Below are 22,467 nucleotides of genomic sequence, written 5' to 3'. Positions count from 1 at the left end.
GGTAGAGAGAGAGAGAGAGAGAGAGAGAGAGAGATTGCATTATGCTACAGTAGTATTTATGCTGCCATGGACCAGATGGCCATGCGGCTGTCCTTGGGTCCCGTTTTGATTGAGATGGGTGCTGGCTCGTCGTTCGAGTCCGAGTCCGAGTCGGACTCGTCAGATGACAACTCGAGGTCCTCGCTCTGGAGGAAGGCTCGCGATCCAGCCGAGGTGAGAAGGAGTGGCTTGAAGGGATGAAACTGGACAGAGTTGACGGCGTCTGGAAGAGGTTAGTTGTGGACAATGCAAGGGACGACCTCACCATTGTGAAGCTTGAGGTCCGCAACGGCATCGTACGAGGGCGACCCGATATCCCAGATCCGCACTGTGCCGTTCTTCTCGTCAGTTGGCGGTCCAATACCGAGCTCACCTCATCTCCAGACGCCAGCCAGCGTCCCCATGGATCCACATCAAACCAAATCCGCTGGTTGGTCGACGTTGGTCGCTCCAGGCGTGCAACGGGCTGCGACGTGTCCCTAAGATCATACGCCTGTAACGAATCCGACCTCCTCGAGGCGACAAAGATCGTATTGGGGTCCAAGGGATGGTACACGAGCTGAGTCACGCCTCCACCCTCGACACCGTACAAGTGGCCTGCGGCTCGGTTACCGGTGTCCTCGTCGTAAAGGACGACCGAGCCACTGAACGATCCTGCGGCGAAGGCACCAGGCATGTGTTGGCTGAATGCCAGAGCCGAGATGATACCTGCCGTTAACGTCATACCAGGCCAGACAAGCTCACCTTTCTGACCACCCTTCTCCTTTCGAGTAAGGCCCATCTTTAGCCGGTCCGAGTTGTGGTAGCCTGGGCTGGCAATGTCCAGGACCTCGATGGCGTTCTCAAAGCCACAATACAGTCTCGGGGTCAGCAAGGAATCAGCGAGCCAACTCACTTAGTGGCCGTGGTGTTGAACGCAAAGCTATGAGGCGAGATGAAGCGTTCTCGATGATCCACAATGGGGTACGAAGCGCGTATCTGGCTGTTAGGTTGGGTCCGAGTCAATTGAGGAAGCTCACTCGTCCATCGCCAGCGTCAACCAGCCGCACTGGCGAGTCTCGAGTGCTGGCTACAAAGCAAAAGGTCTCGGGAGCATGGGCTGACGCTGATGGGTACCACAGTGCAGCATTGATAGCATCAGGTTGAGGCAACTCGCGTGCAGTTGAAAAGCAAGGTGCGTCGCCGTCGTAGACACTGCGGAGGTCAGTTCGTCGACTCGGGTGGTGTCACGCACATATCGTACACCCTCAGCACACGGTCCTCTGCCGTTGTAAGCACAGAGCTCGCGTCTGCCGTCCTTGAAGAGTCAGATAGCTACCACATATTACAACATCCATCTACATACCATCGTGCGCTGCGAAAGAAACAACCCTGCACCTCTGAGCTGAGATTTGTAGCGTCAACCGACGTCATGACGCCCGGAGAAGCCGACCAGTTGTATTGGGGCGGGGCCGGCCATGCCGACTGCTCGAGCTGCTCTGACGGGCCTGCATCTGGCAGAGAGTCTTCTTGCATGACCTTTGAGATGCACCAATGCACAGGGTCACTTGATGGGGAGCTTGAGTTGGCAGATGTTTGGCTGGGGTGTGGGTGGATGGGTGATTGAGGATTAGTGGACGGGTTAGTCAACGCCACCGGTGGCAAATTGAATATTTCATTTGCCCTAATGGTTATGGTCGCCCGACGACGCGCTCACCAAGATCCCATCCGCGCCCCTACCGGATAACTCGTCATCAACAACTGCCCATTCTCCCTCGCACACCGGCCACACCTATCGCACACACCCCATCTCCAGACCTCTGTCACAACCCCCCCATCCTTCCCAGTCTCCAACAGCACACCTCTTTGGTCCCCGCCCCCTGCCAGTTCTGCCGCTACTACCGTCCGCGAACCTTCGCACCCTCCACCTCTTCCTCCCATTCTCCGTCCGTCTGTTCTGCTTCACCTGCCGCTGGCCGCGACATGACGTTGGACGCTGCATAATCAAGCAGTACGTGTTAAGCGCCCTTGCTTCCCACAGTTACTCAAGCTCACCAACGCGCAGCTTGACGACCTCGCCAATCCCCCTCCGGCTCAGAGGATGGAATACAACTCCGTCCACCGAGAACCCAGCCGGCAGACCAGCAGGGAGGCGAGTATGGGAGAGGAAGGGGGGTCCGACGAGGTACACAAGGCTGGCGTGAGGAAGCCACATTTTGGCCTCGAGAGGTGAGCATCACGGCGCGCCCGTTCAATGTCAACGTACTAACTTCGCGCAGGGAAGGCAGGGCCGTGGTACGCACCTCCTCCGTTTACATTCAAACATGAGCTGACTTGAGCAGAGACTAGCAGCAGAGAAGGCGCACAAGGGCAAGAGCAAGAACAACAGCTCACCGTTTGCGGTCTCTCATACTGGCCCATCGAAGAGGCAGCGTGAACCACGCAGGTCGTCACCAGATTATGGGCCAGAGATGCGCCAGCCTCGCCGCTCGAATCTCGACCCAGGCCGTCCTGCGTCTCGCTCCGGGCAGCAACATCAACTTCCAGAGATGTGGGGACCATCAACGCCCAAGAACGCGAACGAGGAAATGTACAACGATCTCGACGACGAGGAGCCTCGGCCCGGTCCCTCTCGCCAACGACGCCGCCAACTCCCTCCCTCCTCCCCTCCGACCGAGGTCGCCTCGGCCTTGCCCGCTCTTCGCCCAAAGCTTAACCATGAACGCCGTGAGCGTTCTAAGGCAGATGAGCTTCCACCGAACGCTGGCAAGAGCTCCCGAGAGAGCCGCAAGTTAACCCCTACCTGCTTAAGCGTCTCGTCTGGCGAGGAGAACCAACCTCCACCGCGAACACGCAGCGACTCATTTGCCGAGCACGCTCCACACCATGGCAACAGCAGCACAGTGGGCAGGCCGTCTATGACCAACCACTCGAACCATTCCAACCATCGGGGGCACCCAGCCAATGGTCACACGCAGTCCAGTCCCACAAAGCGCACTGTTTTGAACAGTGCCCTTTCATCCAGGCTTGTTTCTGACTCCGATGAAGAGGAAGAAGAGCCCGTCGAGGACCGTCCAGAACCGGAGGAACCCATCGAACAGTTCACGCCTACCCCAGACAATCCCGAGATCCCTGACCAGTCCAAAGGCAAGGGGGGCCCTACGGTACGAAAGCCGTTGGCGGCGGCGACGACTTCCTCCTCCTTTGCTGCGCCATCCGGCCAAGGCGCGAATCGGAAGAAAAGGGCTATGCAAAGGAAGGACGGCACTACGGCCCAAGCCGAGTCCGTACCGCCGCTCCAGAAACCGAGAAGACTCATCAACATCCCATCATCGAACGTCAGCAACTACGTGCCCGCGGCAGTTGAATTCTGCTTCCTAGTGGACGAGGACGGCACGAACTATAAGGCCAGACTGAGCGCTGTATCGCTCAACGCAACAAGCCGCCTCCTGGAACTGCACCGCAAGGCCGATTCCAACGGTGTGTCGGCCATGGCGGCCATTCCCATTGCATGTGTGCAGGAAATTGAGGTCCGTTTCGCTGTAGCGATTGTATGTGGGCTGACAATCAGGTGTCCAGGAACCTACGCGCCCTCCCATTCTGTTTGTTGAAGACAGAACTCTGGACCCAAGAACTCCAGAGCTTGTTCAACGTTGTTGACCAGAGGCGAGAAACCAGTGAGTTCAATCTTCCAGTACTTTCACTGAACGCCAGCCTTTACAAACTGCACGTCAATACATCTCCACCTTGCCTCGGAGCAGGCGAGCGCGCCACTTCTACAGCGTCTTATTGATCTTTTCAAGAATGACCTGCTCCGCAGGGACGTGGACCAGGAAGACTGCGCGCAACGGTTAAATTACGTCGAGTGCGTTGAAAGGTTGCTTAAGCACTAATCCGTGCTGATGTCCCAGTGCGAGTGCTATTGCGACCTTCCGTACTGTGTACAACAACCCTGCAAACTTCCACGACGAACCATCCATCAGGCCTCGTCCGGTAAGGAGTGCGGCGGCCTCTCATGCGAGTCAAGCCGCACTTGTTCGTGCAGCACATTCATCCAACGGCGGTCGCTCGAGGACGGACTCGGATGCCTTCCACGCCAAGGGTAAAGGGAAGGAGAGGGAGAGGGATCAAGACGGCCGCCAGTCCAAGCTTTCATTGTAAGTACCATTAGTACTGGTTGCTCGTCTGACAGATTCATAGTGGTACGGACCGCAACAGCACCACTGTCATGTCCCGGCCTCGACGCAGCACCCGGGCCTCTGGCGCCCCACACCCCTCGCGGTATTTGGAGAAGGAGGAGGAAGAGCCTGATGACTCTGATATTACCGCCCTTGCTCCGCCTCACCGAAAATCTCCTCGTCTCGACAAACACGACCTGTAAGCTAAATTCCGTCACATCAGAACTGATGTATGTAGCCTGTTCCCCTATCCACCTGAAGGCCGCGTAGACGTCAACATCACCAAGGGCGAGAAGTACCGTCTTACAGACGGGGACTTCCTGAACGACGTCTTCCTCGAGTTTGGCTTGCGTTTCACACTTAATGAGGCTGTCGAGCGCACTCCTGATGTGCACGTGCACATGTTCAACTCATTCTTCTATGAGCGTCTAGCCAAGAAAGACAAGACGTAAGTGACCGTCGTCATTCCATCTCTAACTCCTTTTAGGAAGGCATCCGATGACCACTGGCCCGCGTACGATACTGTCAAGAAGTGGACCAAGACTGCCAAGGTCTTCGAAAAGCAGTTCCTCATTGTGCCTATCAACGAGTCGTTCCACTGGTTCCTCGCCGTCATTTACAACCCCAAGGGTATTCTCAAGCCCAAAGCGGTGGTCGAGGCTGATGATCTGACCGATCGTCCCGTCACGCGTGCCGCTGCCGCCACAGTTGCCGAGGACGATGTGACGTCGACCAAGGACAGCGCCGCACCTTCCAACACTACATCACCCAGGGATGACGCGTTGCCCAACGATAATATCTCAACCAAGGACGATATCGATTCGTCCCAGACAACTCCAACTGTTCACATGGAATCACCAACTGCAGAAGCCGAAGAGGCGCAGGACGGTGATAACTCCAAAGACCCTCTGGACGTGATGAGCGAGAGAGGTGATGGCGACGCCATTGAGATCGACCGCCCTACTGTCCTTTCCGACTCCGAGGGAGGTGACGGCGACGCCATTGAGATCGACCCCACTGCCGTGTCCTCCGACTCGGAAGTTCTCGTGGGTCATGTTGAAAAGCTCTCACTGAGCCAAGAGCAGCGCATGGCCGAGCGCGAGTCGGTGGACCTGCCTCTTCCTTCTCGGGCTCCGTCTCCTCAAGAGATCTCTCCTCCTCCTCAGCCGATCGCGAGCTTCGACTTTCAGATGATCATAAACCAGGACAATCCTGTTGCTCTCGCGCAGCTCGAGTCTGAACGTGGACCGTCCCCCAAGGCCGACGTAGTTGCTACCCCGAAGGCCCCCGAACTGGTTGATCGTCAAATCTGGAACAGCGACGAGTAAGCATCAGGTGCATGGCACTAGCTGACGCACAGAACCTGGATCATGACGTTTGATTCCCTTGGTTCACCCCACAAGGCTGTGGGTAACACCCTCAGGCGTTGGCTAGAGTTTGAGGCGAGAGACAAGCTCAGTATCTCGCATGACATGACCCCTGCCCACTACGTCGACGTCAAGGTTCCTCAGCAACCCAACTTTTCCGACTGCGGCGTCTTTCTCATCCATTACGTCCACATGCTTCTGAAGAATCCAGAAGGCACCCTGGGGTTTGCAGGAGTGAGTCTCGAGGCCCATCGTGACTTGCAGCTGACCAGGCAGAAAGTGCCGCCCAAGCCCAGTGCCCCCGAGAGGCAGGCATGGACGATCGAGCGCGACAAGGTCTGGGCGCAGAACAAGACCGCGGAGCTCCGCACCGATTGGGCGTTCACTATCGACGACCTCACTGCCAAGTACGTGAGCAAGCAAGAAGCATTGGGTGCGGCATCCAAGGAGTCGGTCCCCGAGGTTCCAGGCTCGCAGGCCTCTGTAGTTGTCACTTCGCCGGTTAAAGGTAGCCCACCGCCACCGGCACTTGACGACCTCGACACTGCCGATGAGCCACCATCCATTGCGGACATTTCGCAACACCACCTGTTAAAGATGTCCCCGCCCCGCCCCAAGCACAACACCCAGCCACTTGCGGTGCTCTCCGATTCCGAGTCAGAAGAAGAACCAGTGACAGTCGAGGACAGTGTTCCCGATACTGTCGTTGCTGAATTGGCACATGAGATTCCGATCGACGTCTTGAACGACCCACTTGCTCGTGCCGAGGCTGGGACCTTTTCGGAAGGCAATTGCAACTCGGACTCGGATGTCGCAATCGACATTGCTGGCAAGATTGAAGAGTCGAAGAAGGCAGCACAGAACGAGGATCGAGAGAAGACCAGGCCTCATCTCAAGAGAGGTATCCCTTCCACCTTCCAGGTGACCACGCCGCACGAGTTAATGTCTCAACGGAAGCACCACGCGTCATCGCCTCGGCCCAAGCAAGCGGCATCACCTAGGCCAGACCCGGCATCCGACCCCGCCGGCCCGTCTGCCCCCATTCCGCCTTCGCCTTTTGCCGGCTTGGGTCGCAACGATAGTCCTTCCCACCCGACTGCACCAGTTCGACGCGAGAAGGGGCGTAACAGCCTGGGCAAGATGCAGCATCACTCTCGTCACCACGCACCAGCAACAGTCGAGTCTCGCAGCCCATCAAGCCCTCAATCGACTTCACTTCCTGAGAGCTCCCGCCACAGCTCTGCGTCGGGCGACTCCAAGGGTGAACCAGACCAGAGCAACGTCGGGCCGACTCACGTTGAGCCCACCATTGCTGAAGAGCCCACCATTGCTGAAGATGTCGCTTCCCCGCGCCAAGATGAGGGCGACGGGAGCAACTTGTTGAACTCGCACTCTGACGACGAGCAAGGCAAACGAGGCAAGCGTCCGATGACCCCAGCCCGTCAGCAGGCGGATACCAGCAACGCGAGCCTCAACGACTTGTTCTCCTCCCCACCCGGCACGGGAGTCAAATCCGCTCCCCAGTCCCCGACCAAGTCCCACTCGCAACGCTCCCCACGCGTGACTCGTACCAAGGCGCGTTCAATCGATGACACCGACGATTATGCCGATGACGAGTATGTGCCCCCAAAGCCCTCGGTCAAGAAGAAGTCCATGGCCCGCAAGTCGACAGGCAACCATCCACCTACCGCCCCTAAGACCAGTGTGCGTGGCCCTGAGGCCGAGGCCACCAAGGCTGGCAGCAGTAATCGCACCGACTCCAAGACCTACAGCAGCAGGATCAAGCGACCAGCCGGTGCCCACGAGGACGCGCCAAAGGAAAAGAAGGTGAAGAGGCCTGGTGGCCGTTCGCTCCCTGCGGGTGGCCAGAAGAATGAGGGCAGCACGCGTGAGAGCGCCATTAGTCTGGACTCGGACTAGATGGTGGCATGAAGACATGACGGCGCTTGTGCGCTTGTGTATACCTAGCATTAGCATAGCATGACATGTATATTCACCATGAGTGATGTGAACATCCAATGACTTTCCATGTGGGAACTCGGGTTTGTGAGCTACTAGTGAGGCAGCTGAGGCCGTAGAGATGAGTGTGATGCTCGTGGCGGCCACATTCTGGGGTGTGTTCTTCATCATGCATCCACCCGTCTTCATGCTTGTGCCCACCCACCCCCGCATCCATGAATGAACCTCACACAGTACTTGGTCGCCGACATGCATGCATGTATGCATATTAGAAGTCGTAGCAGGCAGTCTTCGCTGATTGTGACCTGCCGAGCCCCGCCCAGTGAGCGCCGCCACTGATTGCTAACATCCTCCTGCCCTCACGGACATTCTTCTGCTCCGGCCCATGTTTCTCGTCAACCGCCGCTCAGATCCTTACCAAAATTTGCATGTGGGTCCTCAGAACATCTGAGAGCACCTTAAAGGTATCACACGTGCAGCGTCGGCCATGTAGAAGAAGATACAGGCGCAAAAGTGTTTATCTCCCCCCCCACATCTTCAGTGGCGTATTCTCGCCTCCTGCCTATCCGAAGGCGCTCTTGCTGGGGCGCAAAACCACGTGCTTCGCCCGCTTGGCCCAGTGGTACGGCGTGTCTTTCCTAGGACGCAGGACGTCCTGTGCACCAGAAAACGAGGACAAGATCGTGGGTTCGATCCCCACAGTGGGTTGCTGATGATCTACGACAGTAGATCATGCTTTTTGGACGCCCCCATGCATGTATGTGCAATCTGCGAGGGGCTATCGAAAACCCTATACGACTACTAGGTCTGTACAAAGTACGAAGAGGATCAGTGAAGCATTGCGGGCTTGAGAGAGGTTCGCGTCGAGGCTCTCATCGCGCTGTCATCAGACTTGTCGAAGACTGGAAAGGTGCCGTAAAACGCCATTGTTGGGCCGAGAAAGGTCGTAGAGCCACCGGTATGTGTGCTGCCTTTTCGCCTACATTGTTAAATTCCCTCTTGCAATGAATAGGGGTGGTGGTATCTCGGAATCGGGGGCAGCAGTCGGTCGTGCGGTGACCACACCTTTCGCTCTGTGGCGGAAGCCGAGCGCGGGAGAATAACTCCCGCAGGCTTCCTTCGGAACAGCTTACCATATTTGCGTCTCTAATCTACTGATCCCGAACTAAGGTCATAATTAGAGACCTTGTTACTCATAACAGGAGTTGTGCAGTCACCGGCCAGTGAAACTGGCATAGATACAGGACGATCAGCGAGGACGATGGGCGATGGGCGAAAAGCCAATTTCGAACGGGATTACACCACAGTGCCATGGCTCCGCAGAGGTGCCACCTCCTCGACGAGAGGTTGCATACTGTAGACGTTATTCCAGGTTACTGCAAGGATGGCCATGGGTCGCTCATGCTTGTCCCCCGGAGGAGCATGGGGGATGCGAACTGTGTGTTGCAATGCCCCATGTCAGTTCTCTGTCAGCGCCACGCTCCGGTGCCCCCCCTCCGAGATCTCAGTGTCTACTGTCTTGAGGGTTTCAGAGTTCAAGAACCATTGTGCTGCTCTCTCTGGCTATCGAGTGCTGGAGCTAGACTTCAAGTCGTTGCAGTTACTCGCAGATCACGGCTGACGCTGAATACGAGACACGTTACACGTTGAATCATTTACAGAGCTGCGACGCGCAACACGTTCACACTGCTTTTGCGACCATTCTGCTCTTCCTGGACGCTCAAACATAGACCAATGTAGGCGTCTAGACCTGGCGGAGAGGCATACTCTGAGCCGTCGAGTGACCCAAACTTGAGTGCAAATGGCTAGCTATATATATTCTCACTGATGAACCCCCGAACAGCAAGGGCGCTGTCCCGTAGTGGTTATCGGGTTACCTTGCTATGTGTCATGACAGGTAATGTGCTTTGCACTCGAGAGTTCGAATCTCTCCAGCGTCGTCTAAAGACGAACAAGCGCGCGAGAGCGTGTTCCTTTTGCCATCTCCTATGCTGTTTGTTGTTGGGGAGGCCGCACAAGGAGACTCTGGCAGTGAACCGTCAGTCGGCCACTGTCCTGGTGCCGCCTCGCCCGAGATATAGTGAGGTGGCTGCTTCTCGTTTCCATGCCTGTATGCCTTCATGCAACTCTTGAGTCGCTGCTGTATGTACGCTGTGGATGGCTGCAGGTCCGTGAAACAACTGAACAGCGTGGGCGAGGAGGAAGGAGTTGTTGGGGCTTACGCCCCTGCCACCAAGGTGAGAAACGAACTAGGACCAGGTCTCCGCGCCAGATCATGGCGTTATGGGTTTCTCGCCAGAACGGATAACCCCGGACCCACCAAACGCAAGTTAACGCGATTGACTAGTGGAGGAGCAGTGTGTTTCTCATGGTACACCCCTAATACATACTGGGCCACGCGTGCCAAACCCGCGTAAGTGATGACATGACTGTCAGTCTGCATACTGTATCAACGACCCATCGCACGATCACCCGAGCCACCTGCAACGTCCCTTCATGGTGCCAGCCGGGATTTCAATGCTGTCGATACGAGTGCCGGCGCCAAGCCCCTTTCCACGGTGAGTCGGGTAGCTCGGCAGTTCTAGACGCCACTCGTATGGAGTGGATATCCAGCATCCAGCAGTGGCCTCTCAATCAAGGCACGCCCGATACATCATGTGACGTTTGCATAACCATCCCGTCCCATCCTCATCCTCCGTCATTGCCATGCCCATCTTTCGGTACCTCTGGCCTCCCCAGCAGGCTCAAAGCTCCTGACACTCGAAGTTGTACGCCCAGACTAATGCCAGACAAAGGAGGGTTCTGACGTTTCTGGACGTGAAGAGGCACCGAGGTGGGCTGATTATCGAATCGCCACCTGTGAGGGAGGTCGTACTCCCTGTCCTTTGCAAAGTGCCAACCGGAGAACCGAACAGGATGGTATGCATGGTCCGAAGCATCAGATCTATGATATGGATCTGAGCTATGCCGACGTCACCGAACGCTGGAGTCAAAAGTTCCAGCTTTTAAAAGATACATTTGCTTCGGCGGTGGCGATTGTCGTGTGGAGCGGCCTGAGAATCACAGGAATGGTTGATCCCATGGATCCATGGAGTAACCCCCCATGTACGGTTGGGTGGTTGCTATCTCTGCCAGCTGTGTGTCCAGTTCCTTTCACTGTTCCCAGGCAATCGCGTATCACTATTTCCCACTGCGCACGGTGCACTGCATGACATGGCATCTGGCACAACCAAGGAGTGCCCTCTTTCTGATATGGTCCGGCACCACGCAGACGACACGTCGCGTGTGGAACAAAGTTCCAACTCTTTTCGCCACCCACCCATCCTGCAGAGCTTACGCATCGCTACCGAGGCCTTATCGTCTTATCACGCCATGGGCATGCGGGCAGACGCGGGCAGCAGCCTATCAGACTCGGGTCGGCCGGTGCTTGGAGGTCAGCTGAGATGCAAACCCCCGCCAAAAAAGGTCTGGCAGTGTACGTCATGGGGTCTGTTGCATCATTGGCACTCGGACACCACCCCTTGCCGCCAATGCCGCAGTCGTCTGACGCCGTTGCGCTCCAAGACAAAGACGACGGTACGACGGGGTACGGCTTACTGTTCCTGCCAGAACACTGCACACACACTGCGGAGCCGCCGGTCAGACGTGTGCTCGGTCACCGTGCTCTCGGTTGTCGGGTATGGCCACTAGCCCCCCCCACCGACGGACTATATATGGTGGGAGAAGTTGAAGAAGCATTTCGGCCACCAGAGAGCCCCCCCACTTCCCAGTAGATCTCATACACCACCCCAGACCGCTCCATACCGCGCCGTTCATCGTCCACCACACACACAAGCTACCACGACTCTTGAGACACCCCATCCACAATGCTTGCACTCACTCTCCGCACTGCCGCTCGCCCAGCATTGGTCCTCCCTCGCGTTGTCGCCGCCCGTGCCGTCCACATGGAGTCGCACGCAAAGGCCAACCCCGAGACCGAGGGACCGCTGTACAAGGCGGGCAATCCATCCACGATCCACCCTCCGTCGGCGGAGACAGGCCAGGCCAGCAAGGACCCTTCCAAGACCAAGCCCCGCGACCCCAAGAGCAAGAACCACAAGGTCACAGGAGGCAAGAACTTTGGTGACCTCCAGCAGATGCACCAGGTGGGCTCAGACAGCCTACAACCTTGGAGCTGACGGTGAACAGGACGGCCGCGACTAAACTTCTGCACGCTTTTCTTCTTTCCGATTCTTCAGGATCAGGGGACCTTGGTCACCACACGTGTAGCCACTACCATTGCTGCCGAGGGAGCCACAAGCGGATGCTGACATGCCGCCACATTGTCAAGAAAAGGGGACGGCCAGGCAGGGGTGGCGGGCGCTGCCTTGGTCAACGAGTAGAGTACACCAAGGGATGAAGAGAGGATCAGAAGTCTGCAACCCAAAGTCAAAACGAGAACGAGGAACGTTGTCAAAAAAGGTCAGAAGTCTTACAACAAGCCATTCAAGGAGGGGGCCGAGCCCCGCCCGTGTCTGTTGATATATATCGCTATGCAATGCCATGTGTAAAAAAACCTGTCCGTGTCCTCTATGTCTGTGCCTACTTGTCCTCGTCGCCGTAGCCCCAGCTCTTGACAAATGCGTAGAGCTTGCCCTCGTGCAGATCGATACCCTTCCGGTCGAGCAGGTCCGGGATCTCGGGGGCAGGCTCCTCGCTCTCGCGGCGGACATTCTCAATGAACTCGGGCATGGACTCTTCCACGTTCTCGCGCATCTTGGCCGTAAACTCCTCCATCTGAAAAGTCAGTCACGCATTGAATAAGCACTGGTAAACGGGATGATTGTGGACTCGTTAAGACCCGCTCGCCCGTTGAACTCACGCTGCTGACACCGAGAACCTTGGCAGTCACCCACACGCCAAGGGCGGTGAATCCACCAACCAGTGCTGTTGCGATACCCAGGGCCTGGATGCCGAGGAAGGGAGAAGCGGGCTCGACCTCCTTGCCTTCCTCGTCGACAATGGTCGGACCCCAGAGCGAGTCCTCCTCCTTGTCGTTGAATTCACGGGCAGCCTCAAGAACGGGGTGGACCGGTTCATATTGTGGGACAGTAGCGATAGGAGTAGAGGTGGACGCTGAGGTGAGGGCTGCGGGAGCTACCAAAGCGGGGGCGGGTGCAGCAGGAGCAGGAGCAGGTGCAGGAGCAGTGGTGGTGAGAGGTGCGGCCTGGATGGGAACACGGGGAGTCCTCAATGGCCTGGAGCGGTGTGCGTGCGACATGAACTCGGTCCTCTGGGACATCTTGGCCGCCTGCCTCACAAACGGGAAGACCATGAGCGTCAAACCGGTCGTCAGTGCAAACTGCGATTGTCAGAACCGACACGGGAGGCAAGACACGTTGGAACGTACGGCAGCGCCGGCCACGACAACGGCGACCTTGGGGCTCGGCTTGTACTCCTTGGGGTCATCGTCGTCCATCGCCTGGACGTGCGCAGGAACCGCTGCAGGCGGTGGGGTGTCGGTGGAAGACATGGTTATGGTGTTGATGTTGCGTAAAAGTCGGAACGAGATGGCAACAAAAGTCGAGGACATGGGTCGAAGGCGACGGCCGCGCACCCCCGTCAGGGTCAGATTTTGCGGGGCCTCGTTTCCACCCAAGTTGAAATTTCCATTTGGCCACACTCAATACAACACAACATCCACCATGGCACCCAAGCGCAAGTCTCTCGGGTCAGAAAAGGCTCCCAAGAAGGTGTGTACATAGCTATTGCTCAGCGCTAACATGCAGGCTCGCAAGGCGCAGCCCGAGTCGGACATTGAGGATGAGGAGGCTGCGTTTGCCGCCAACAGCACCCTCAACGACCCCATGATCGACGAGCAGGTCAGCGACGACGACAGCGACGACGACGACGAGAACGAGGATGTCGACGAGGAGATGGACGAGGACGATGGTGTGGAGGAGTTTGGCGATGAGCCTGCTCAGCCCGCCGCCGCCGGCCCCTCCCGCTCGCGCAACCTGTACGCCGCCCCCACCCTCGCTGAACTCGACGAGCTGCGTGCCGCCGAGGCGTCGGGCGGCAACAAGTTCTCCCTCCAGCTCGACGAGCTCTTGAAGTCGACTCTCCTCCCCACTACCCCTGCCCCTGCGCTCAAGACTCTTCTTGGCGCCGTCCACGACCTCGTGCACGCCATCCCTACCCTCCCTGCCGTCGCGCCTCGCAAGGCCGCATCGCGTCTCAAGGGCACTCCCATCCCCTTCCCCGGCCCCAAGGAGCTGTCCCCCATCAAGGGCGATGTCGCTGTCCAGTGGACTCTTGGGTTTGAGGCTCCCGCCGAGGTCGTTGTTGCAGGCTCGTGGGCCGTGTGCGGCGGCTACAAGAAGGCAAAGGGCCAGGCTGGCAACGTTGACATTGTCGTGGTGATGCCCCAGACCATGTTTTCCCCCAAGGACCGCATGGCATACCGCTACTTCCACAAGCGCGCACATTACCTCGCTGTCATTGCGGATGCCCTCAAGAAGGCTTCCAAGAAGACGGACTCGCCTCTTCACGGCGTCGAGATCGAGTGGGAGCACGCGGACGACCGCCGCCCCATCATCTCCATCGCCGCTGGCAAGGGTGCGTTGCTCGGGACGAATTGTTTTAGCTAACCCCTCAGCACAAGGACTCAAGCACGCGGTTGACATCCGCGTCCACGCTTCGGTTCCCCAGGACACCTTCCAGCTGTCGACACTCTACCCTTCCAAGACGCTCATTCGCAGCGGCGGCGACGACGACGAGTCGAACCCTACTCCCCAGTGCTCGACCTCCATCCTTCACGACACTCTGCAAAAGGCCCACCTGTTGCATCTTCACCGCACTTCTCAGGCCCTTGGCGACGACGACCGTGTGGCTGCCAAGTTCCTCGCTCTGTGGCGTATCTGGGCCGCTCGCCGCGGCCTCGACCGTGCTCACGGCGCCAGCGGATGGTTTGCCGGTCTCCTCCTCGGCTGGGTCGTCGACGGCGGCGAGGTCGGTGGCATTTCGGGCGACCGTGCGGCCACCAAGCGCTCGCGCGGCCTGGGTCGCGGTCTTGGTGCATGGGGTGCTCTCCGCGCGGCATGGGAGTTCCTTGCCCACACCGACTTTGAGGCCACTCCCGTGTTCATGGCGGGTGGCAGCGAAGGTATCCCCAAGAGCGAGTTGGTTGGTGAGAAGGGCGACGTCTTTGTCGACCCAACGGGCTCGGTCAATGTGTTTGGCGACTGGGAGAAGGGAGACGTTCAGCTCCTTCGTTACCACGCGCGCGAGACGCTCGCCATGCTCGAGGACGCCAACGTCGACCGCTTCGCCGAGGTCTTCCTCCAGGACCAGACCCTCGGCCCGGCCTCGTTTGACGAGTACATGGTGGTCACTGTGAACGACGAGGACGATGTTGAGATTGTCGACGAGGCTGAATGGCCCAGCCGCATCGCTCGCCAGGCCCGCCGTGCCGCCGACGTTCTGCGTCGTGGTCTCACTGACCGCGCCACGCTCGTCCACACCCGTGTTCTCTCCGACTCGACCTTTGCTGTCGGCCTCCTCCTGAATGGCGCCGATGCCACCCGTATCCTCGACATGGGACCCACTTCTAGCGACGAGGCTGGTGGTGCCGCCTTCCGCGACCTTTGGGGAGAGCGTGCCGACCTCCGCCGCTTCAAGGACGGTTCCATTGCCGAGTCGGTTGTGTGGGATGTTGCGCGTCCCGAGGACGCTGTCCTCATTCCCTCGCTCGCTGTCAAGTGGCTCGTCAAGCGCCACCTCGGCGCTGAAGCCGTCTCGGTGTCGGCTACTCCCGAGTGGCTCTCCATCCTCCAGGTTCCTGCTTCGGCGCGCGACGCTGTCAACACTGCCGGCGCTGAAAAGTTTGGTTTCCGCCCGATCATGGAAGGCTACGAGGCGTTGTACAAGCTCCTCAAGAATGTTGACGACCAGCTCCCTCTTGCGGTCCTGCACGTCGCCCCGGCCTCGGAGCTGCTCCGGTACTCGGCTACCTTTGTTCCCCACCCCCTCGATGCCGCGCGTGCCGCCAGCGCCCCCGCCTGCCTGTCGTACACCCCCGTCGCCGAGGTGACCCTTCAGTTCGAGTCGTCGCCTCGCTGGCCTGATGACCTCGCGGCCATCCAAAAGCTCAAGCTCGCACTTCTTGAAAAGCTCGCTCGCGTCGTCGAGACCCACATGCGTGGTGTGCGCGCCAACATTGCCCTGGACGCCGGCGCTTCCGAGATTGAGGATGCTGCCTCCCTCGAGGTCTTCCTTCCTGCCGGCTCGGCGTTCCGCATCCGCGTCCACCACGACCGCGAGAAGACTCTTCTCGAGCGTGCTCTTGCCCCTCCTCCCCCAGGCATTCCCAACCAGCTGCCTCCCCCTCCCCGTCGCCTGGTCACTCCCGCTCTTGCGCTGCACACCCGTCGCTTTGAGCACGCCCCGTCTCATCACGCCTCCCTCGCCCCGATGCACCACCGCTTCCCGAGCTTCTCGACCGCTGTTCGTATTCTCAAGCGTTGGGCTGCCGCGCACCTCCTCTCCCCGCACCTGAACTCGGAGACGCTTGAGCTCATCGTGGCTAGGACGTACCTTGACTCTGGCGCGCGTGCCACCCCGTCTTCAGCTACTGCCGGATTCTTGCGCACCCTCGCCTTCCTTTCGTCGTGGGACTGGAACACCCAGCCTGCCTTTGTGCCTCTCCAGGCTGTCACCCGCGACGCTGCGAGCGCGTCTGGCCGTCCTCGGTTCGACGCTGCCAAGCGCGCCGAGGTGGTCGCTGCCTTTGAGAAGCGCCGTGCTGCCGACAAGGACGTCCACTCTGCCGCCTGGGTCGTGGCTACCGAGAACGACGTTGGCGGCACCCGCTGGACCGCTGGTGTTGGCAAGGTTGTCGCTGCCCGTGTCGCTGCTCTTGCTGGCGCCACCCTCGCGCAGGTGCGCGCGGCCGAGGACGAGGGTGACCTCGAGGTCTCGACCCTCTTCGCCACTCCGCTCGAGCACTACGATGCCGTCCTCCACCTCACGGAGGGTACACGTGCCGCCGAGGCCCTCGACCCCGACACTTCGGCGTGGGAGAGCAAGCTTGCGTTCCGTAACCTCTCGTCTGTCTCGGGCACCTCTGTTCGTGTCGGCTTTGACTCGGCCGCCCTCCTCGTCGACACTCTGAAGAGGACATATGGTGACTCGGTCCTTGTCTTCCACGACTTGCACGGCGGCCGCGCTGTCGGTCTGCTCTGGAACCCGGCGCGCAACGCTCCCCGCGCGTTCAAGCCTTTCATCGGGTACAGCGCCGAACCGTCCAAGGGCGAGGCGGCCCTCGTGGCCATCAACCGCAAGGCCATCCTGGCCGAGATTGCGCGTATGGGCCAGGGTATCATCGAGCGTATCGAGGTGAGGAAGTAGGAGTATCGTAGTAGCTAGCACACAGAGAACAGCAATACTGCATGCATAGACCCGGATTTTTTTTTCTAGTGTATACAGAGAAATAAAAGTACAGATGCTTTCAGACCCAAGGAGTGCCCACCTGGCGCCCTCGCATCCACCGTGCGGTGCCAATGAGACACCCGCCCATCAACAACACGCCGCCGCCATACAGCGATGCGGCGAGGTATGACCCCTTGCCGTCGATCAGCTGTGCACTGATCGGGGTACCAGCGAGCCAGAACCAGGAGGTGGTGAAGAAGCACATTCCGAGATACAGCCCCGCCTGGTTTGTGTGCGGGGCAAACGTCGCTGCTCCCGGGTTGAGGGAGGCGCCGTACATGCCCGAAACGATACCGTACATTGCGTCGTAGACGAGGATGGCAGCGGTTCCGCGTGTCAGCGTCCACAGGCACTGGACGACACCAGACATGCACGCGGCAACGTTCAAGACGTTGATGGGGCCGACGCGCTGGGCGATGATTTGAGGAAGGATGCGGCCGATGAGGGAAACGCCGTTGGAGATTGCGGGGCTGGCCAAGGATCAGCATGGGCCATGTAGAATGGTGGGGAAGGCACTCACGTATAGTTTGCAATGGTGAGGGGTACGCCGCGGTACGTCGCGTACGTCACGCCGAACGTCTGTGGCGCATAGATTGCCAACGAGCAGAGACATGCTCCGCCAACGTACACGGCGTAGGCCGGGTTATTGAACACTTTGGGGCTCATGAGGGCGATTTCCTTGCGCGGAGGCACGGTGGTGGACAGCACAACGTATGATGCGGAGACGAAGAGGAGGACGATAAAACCCAAAATGCGCATGGTCCATGGGAAACCGACGGCGGGGATGAGGTAGTTGAACGCGATGGGGAAGTAGATGCCTGCAATGGCACTGCCCGAAGCCTGGAACCCGTAGGCGAGGGTACGGTAGCGCGACCGCCCAAAGTGGTGTTGCAAAGTGCTGACCGAGGGACTAAAAATGAGACCCATACCCAGTCCCACACCGATGCCATGCGCAAGGAGGACCTGGTAGTATTCTGTCGAGATGGAGGTCATCATCAGGCAGAAGCTGTACAGGGAGCCACCGGCGATGAGCAGGGGTTTCAGGTAACCGGCATCGAAGAGGGGACCGGCGATACATCCCAGCATGGGACAGAGACAGAACTGGATAGCACCGATCCACGAGATGGCCATGCCGGTGCTGTCTTTCAAGAGGTTGCTCTTGTAGTACTCCTGGAACACGCCAAACTGAGGCAGTTGTTAGTATTCTACATGTACGCCACGAGGTCGAATACGCACAGACTGGGTGATGCCATCTGCTCTACGTCAGCCACGAGTACAGGCAAATTCGTTGGTTGCCACTCACAACAGATCATATTCACCAACACGGTCCCCAGGCAGTCGAGCCACCCCCACAGTCCGGGGTCCTCGTATACCGGCTTGTCGTCGTCCACCTCCTCTACGATTGTATGTTGCGATTCTGGGGCACCGGAGCTGATCCCACAGTCCATGTCTGGGTTCCCCGCCTCCTCCGGCAAAGTCTCCTTTCCGTAGTCCAGTCCGCCCATCGGACTTGGTGCTCGGTCGGTCGAACGTCTGGAGCCTCGCGAAATGGCGTGGTGCAGCTTTTCGTCCGAGTACGCTTGAGTCTCGTTGTGCAGTCCACTGCGCACCTCGGCCTCGACATCGCAGTGCAGTCGACGATGCAGCTCAGCGTCCTCTACGGGATCCGTGGGATCCAGAGGGCCCATGGCGTCCATGGTGCGCGCGTGGAGTCGGCTGTCACCGACAGTCAGAGATGGCGGGGAGAGTTGAGTGGGGGAGGGAACGGGAAGGTCGCCGTGTTGGTCGTCCTCAACAGTCGTTCAGATGGAGAACAAATGAACAGGTGGTGGTCGTATGTGACAATGCCAAGGTTGAGAGACGAATGCAACACATGTTCATATTTCGCATAAAGCGCATTTGCTCGTTCGCTCACGCGGCTCAACTGAAGAAACACCTGTGTTAACTGCGGCGGCCCGGCGCCGGACCACTACACACAGGGCTGAGTCAACAAGAGCAATACCAGGAACACCGGCGTTGGGCTCTGTAAAGATGCCGATGGGATGCCGAGCATCAGTCTGGTGAGTTGTTCTGTGCGCTCGGTAGTTTATTGACCTGCTGACCACTTCGGACCATGCCGTAGGTGCTCGCACACCATCGCGTTGGTAAGCAGTCTTATGCTGGTCGCCGCTCGGGAGGTTGTTCTGCACTGTTGGTGGACATGACTTGACCCGGAGTTGACCGGGCCGGACGAGGGCAACGGGTGGGGCTGGGCGGGGTTGTCGGTGGAGTCCGTGACCGGAGGAGTTTTGGACCTATTTCCGCCGTATTTACGGCTTGGCAACAAGTCCAAGCGCGTGACCGGCATGCAGAACCAGCGTATTGAGGACGTGTTAAGTCCGGTACAAGCCTGTGCCAGCTGTGCCGCGAACGCGACTGAGGAAGTGGCACTGGCCGTAGCGACAAAAGGCCGACGGTGTGCGGCAGCCACCGCTTCACAGCACTCAAGTGGAGACCCCTGAACACGGATACAGAACCTAATAAGAGCGCCTGGGCGGTGATTGAGGAGACATGCAGGCGACGTTATTGGGAGTACAGTAGTTACCGGAGAACGCTGACCATGTCGCTGTGGTCAGCGTTTCTCTTCTCCGCGGCTGAAGCAGACCACGTTTGGCAGGAACACAACACGCTGAGTGATCCGCCTCTGTCCTAGAAGTCTGAAAGTCTCGGCCTCTGTCTCCAAAGGTCTGAAAAGGGGTTTTCATCGGTGTTTTTCCATCAACACCCGATGCCACCCACACGTTCCCAATGCGCAGATGCAACCAACACTGATCTTGATCATTCTTCTTCCCTCGCCACAGCATGCACAAGCATAGAACGTGTTCCAGGACGGGCTGGCAGCAAAAACAGTGACTTCCCGGGATCGAACCGGGGACCTAGAGATGTGGTTCAGACCAATGATGTTCTTGAATTGCAATCTCTCGCAACTACCGCTGTGCTAAAGCCACGATGTTGTTAGGCTGAAACTGGTGCACATTTAAGGCCTCTCAGGGCTCGAATCAAGCTTTTTTGTGTCGCAGACCTGTACCTGCAGTCGGTTTGCGACTGGAGCAGCTTGGTGTCGGTGAGGAGGTGCCCACAGGTGGGCCTCGTTTAGCAACTTTGTGGCGCGGTGCCAACAAATCTCCGGAAAAGACTCTAAAATCTTACCAGTCCAGGATTCTTCATGTACCAAGCAAAGAAAACGTTCCAAGGTGGGCCAGCAATGCCGGAGGTGGTCAAGCTGAAGACTCGTGACGGCTGTCGCAAAGGTGAAGGCTACAGCACCTGTCATCGCCACTCGTACTCGCGTGGCATATGTCTTTGTTGCTACATCACCTCCCCGCTGATCCCCAGGTTCAAGCACAAACCTGTACCAACTGGCTGCACGCGACTGCAAGTGCTCATGTACAAGCAAAAGCACAACTGCCGCTGCGGATGGGTGTGTCACTGTGGATTGGGTGAACATGACGTTCACGACGCTCCTCCGTGATCCGTGAGGAGCCTGCTACTTTCTAGAGAGCCGCCACGTCACATTATCCCGGATCCACCAGGTATCGGTCGTCTGGTCAGCCTCCTCCCCTACGGCCGCGTATGCCTACCACTCACATGCCAACATGCCGAGGTCAACCCTGGCCCGCATTGGCCCAACGCCAAGGCGAGGGCGCGTGCCGACCTCAGGGATATTTAACCATGTTCCTGCGGATTACTCAACCTCTCTGATCGATCTCTGAACCATTCCGCTCCCTCGGCATTGCACTCATCGCCACGACGCATACCGGCCTTACTTGCGACACCGCCCACCATCATGTCGCTGCCCCCGCCTGGATCAGCTGTGGTGGACGCCTATGAGGATACAGTGGTGACACCCAAATCGCTGAAACGTCGCCGACAGGTCAAGCCTTTTTCTTGTTTCCGCTGCTGTGCTATCCTGGCCATCATTCTTTGCGTCGTTGTCGGTAGTCTCACTATATTCCTCTTGCTGAGGACGACGACAACATTGGTGCGGCATTTCCGTTCCCCACTCGGAAGAGAGCTATACGCCGCGCCGGGTGCAAACAGGTCCACCGTCCAGCCGCTAATCGACACGGACACCCGCTTCGATGTCGCGGTGACAGTGTGGGCCCGCCGCGCCAATGCCGACACAGCACATCCCGAGATGTACGCGGACGACTGGGAGGACGAGGCTGAGGTTACAGAGGCCCAGAGATTTCTGTATTCTCGTATCGGAATGCCCCTGGTCGAGCTCAGCCACCTACCGGAGGAGGACATCGTATTCTCGAAGATTGTCATCGAGGATAGTAGTCTGAACGATAAGGACCGCGACGTCGACGTGAACTTTGAGTTACCGCTGGCACGCTTGTGAGTATCCAGTGGTGTTATCGACCTAATTGACATCAGTAGCGAGGACGAATGGATCTATCCCAACGACGTTCGTGTCACAGTGGTCATCAACCCACGGTCTCCGTCGGTACTTGACCACGTCACCAACTTCACATCGGTCAAACCTACAATCATGCAATGGCCCCGTTTGAACCCTAGGTGAGTTACCATTGAAGAACAGTGTCTGACGTGTATAGCCTGGCATGGGGTGAAGATGGCTCGGTACACCGTGCCGTAGTCGAGAACATGGCCGTGTCTATCCCCCTTGTCAAGTTTGTCGACCAATATGACATCATTTTTGACGACTTTGACGACCCGGACCCGAGGAACGAGTATCTGTACCCAAATGTACCCATTGGGGCCGACGAACGGCTCAGACATCACCCATACTTAGTGAACAGGTTCGTATTCAATGCTGCAACACCCGCTGACTCCAGGGCACATGTGTACTTCGTCAACGAGACGCGCCACCTCGATCGTGAAATGTGGGAGACAAAGTTCAAGATGTGGAGCGAACAAGGGGTACGCTCAGGCTCTCTGTCTTACCTGACGTCTACAGTGGGAGAGGGACAAGTCACTCGTCAACGGTACCCGTTTCGTCGGCCACAACTCGTCGTACGAGGTCGCGGGCCACTGGGAAGCCGGGTACGAGCTGGCTGGCGACGTGGACAAGGAGGGTAATCGGCCGTTGGCGTACAGCCCATACATTGGTGTAATGCAGCATGGCGCTGGCCCACTGGTGCGTACCCCTGGATAGTGAGAGAGCTCATGTCAGCACCGCATTCGACTGCCAATCACTCGCCCATTCATGGCCGACATGGAAGGTGAGCGCAGCTGCCGGCCTATGCTAATACCAGACGGCTCAGACCTGCCCGACGTACAGCATGGTCCATCCAGCATCAACATGACCCTCTCCCTCCGAGTGTCTGTTCTCAACCCCTATCGCGAGAGACTCTTTCACTTGAAAGACCACGTTACAAACGCGATGAGCCCAGCCCATAATCAGACTGAACTCGAGCTTAAGCAGGCTCACTACTGGTGGGACTTGTCTCGTGAGTTCATTCACCCGAGCTTGA

The 22,467-nt window shown here is 58.2% G+C and overlaps 8 protein-coding genes and 3 non-coding genes across 11 annotated transcripts; 7 read left to right on the top strand and 4 right to left on the bottom strand.

Annotated features, from left to right (window-relative positions):
* Positions 1-56: 56 nt before the first annotated feature.
* On the bottom strand, positions 57-1,554 carry EHS24_004353 (uncharacterized protein; the record flags this gene model as incomplete). Its single annotated transcript, XM_028619938.1, has 8 exons — positions 57-262; positions 305-377; positions 413-747; positions 784-899; positions 935-1,017; positions 1,059-1,233; positions 1,274-1,336; positions 1,385-1,554. 8 exons carry the CDS (start codon positions 1,552-1,554, stop codon positions 57-59), a joined length of 1,221 nt encoding a protein of 406 aa, XP_028478910.1.
* A 565-nt stretch (positions 1,555-2,119) lies between these two features.
* EHS24_004352 (uncharacterized protein) lies at positions 2,120-5,524 on the top strand (the record flags this gene model as incomplete). Its single annotated transcript, XM_028619937.1, has 9 exons — positions 2,120-2,247; positions 2,298-2,313; positions 2,361-3,569; positions 3,632-3,695; positions 3,733-3,883; positions 3,930-4,175; positions 4,219-4,395; positions 4,435-4,644; positions 4,684-5,524. 9 exons carry the CDS (start codon positions 2,120-2,122, stop codon positions 5,522-5,524), a joined length of 3,042 nt encoding a protein of 1,013 aa, XP_028478909.1.
* A 42-nt stretch (positions 5,525-5,566) lies between these two features.
* Positions 5,567-7,483, top strand: EHS24_004351 (uncharacterized protein; the record flags this gene model as incomplete). Its single annotated transcript, XM_028619936.1, has 1 exon — positions 5,567-7,483. One exon carries the CDS (start codon positions 5,567-5,569, stop codon positions 7,481-7,483), a length of 1,917 nt encoding a protein of 638 aa, XP_028478908.1.
* A 644-nt stretch (positions 7,484-8,127) lies between these two features.
* Positions 8,128-8,230, top strand: EHS24_004350. Its single transcript has one exon. It is a non-coding gene; the product is annotated as a tRNA-Arg (tRNA).
* Positions 8,231-9,369: 1,139 nt separating this feature from the next.
* On the top strand, positions 9,370-9,462 carry EHS24_004349. Its single transcript has one exon. It is a non-coding gene; the product is annotated as a tRNA-Ser (tRNA).
* A 1,926-nt stretch (positions 9,463-11,388) lies between these two features.
* EHS24_004348 (uncharacterized protein) lies at positions 11,389-11,700 on the top strand (the record flags this gene model as incomplete). Its single annotated transcript, XM_028619935.1, has 1 exon — positions 11,389-11,700. The coding sequence occupies one exon, from the start codon at positions 11,389-11,391 to the stop codon at positions 11,698-11,700; it is 312 nt and encodes a 103-aa protein (XP_028478907.1).
* Positions 11,701-12,103: 403 nt separating this feature from the next.
* Positions 12,104-13,034, bottom strand: EHS24_004347 (uncharacterized protein; the record flags this gene model as incomplete). The annotated part of the gene is made up of 3 exons (XM_028619934.1): positions 12,104-12,298; positions 12,384-12,863; positions 12,912-13,034. 3 exons carry the CDS (start codon positions 13,032-13,034, stop codon positions 12,104-12,106), a joined length of 798 nt encoding a protein of 265 aa, XP_028478906.1.
* A 172-nt stretch (positions 13,035-13,206) lies between these two features.
* On the top strand, positions 13,207-16,909 carry EHS24_004346 (uncharacterized protein; the record flags this gene model as incomplete). Its single annotated transcript, XM_028619933.1, has 3 exons — positions 13,207-13,254; positions 13,291-14,119; positions 14,160-16,909. The coding sequence occupies 3 exons, from the start codon at positions 13,207-13,209 to the stop codon at positions 16,907-16,909; spliced, it is 3,627 nt and encodes a 1,208-aa protein (XP_028478905.1).
* Positions 16,910-17,009: 100 nt separating this feature from the next.
* On the bottom strand, positions 17,010-18,678 carry EHS24_004345 (uncharacterized protein; the record flags this gene model as incomplete). The annotated part of the gene is made up of 4 exons (XM_028619932.1): positions 17,010-17,460; positions 17,511-18,175; positions 18,227-18,243; positions 18,294-18,678. The coding sequence occupies 4 exons, from the start codon at positions 18,676-18,678 to the stop codon at positions 17,010-17,012; spliced, it is 1,518 nt and encodes a 505-aa protein (XP_028478904.1).
* Positions 18,679-19,877: 1,199 nt separating this feature from the next.
* Positions 19,878-19,977, bottom strand: EHS24_004344. Its single transcript has one exon. It is a non-coding gene; the product is annotated as a tRNA-Cys (tRNA).
* An 839-nt stretch (positions 19,978-20,816) lies between these two features.
* Positions 20,817-22,467, top strand: EHS24_004343 (uncharacterized protein; the record flags this gene model as incomplete). The annotated part of the gene is given in 8 exon segments (XM_028619931.1): positions 20,817-21,370; positions 21,413-21,550; positions 21,589-21,723; positions 21,829-21,913; positions 21,951-22,130; positions 22,167-22,215; positions 22,249-22,443; positions 22,463-22,467. The coding sequence occupies 8 exon segments, from the start codon at positions 20,817-20,819 to the stop codon at positions 22,465-22,467; spliced, it is 1,341 nt and encodes a 446-aa protein (XP_028478903.1).

The sequence above is a fragment of the Apiotrichum porosum genome (genome assembly GCF_003942205.1).
Source record: "Apiotrichum porosum strain DSM 27194 chromosome Unknown scaffold_2, whole genome shotgun sequence".
NCBI lineage: Eukaryota > Fungi > Basidiomycota > Tremellomycetes > Trichosporonales > Trichosporonaceae > Apiotrichum > Apiotrichum porosum.
Note: the sequence above shows the minus strand (reverse complement) of the source record. Positions and strands in the feature narration are given on the sequence as shown.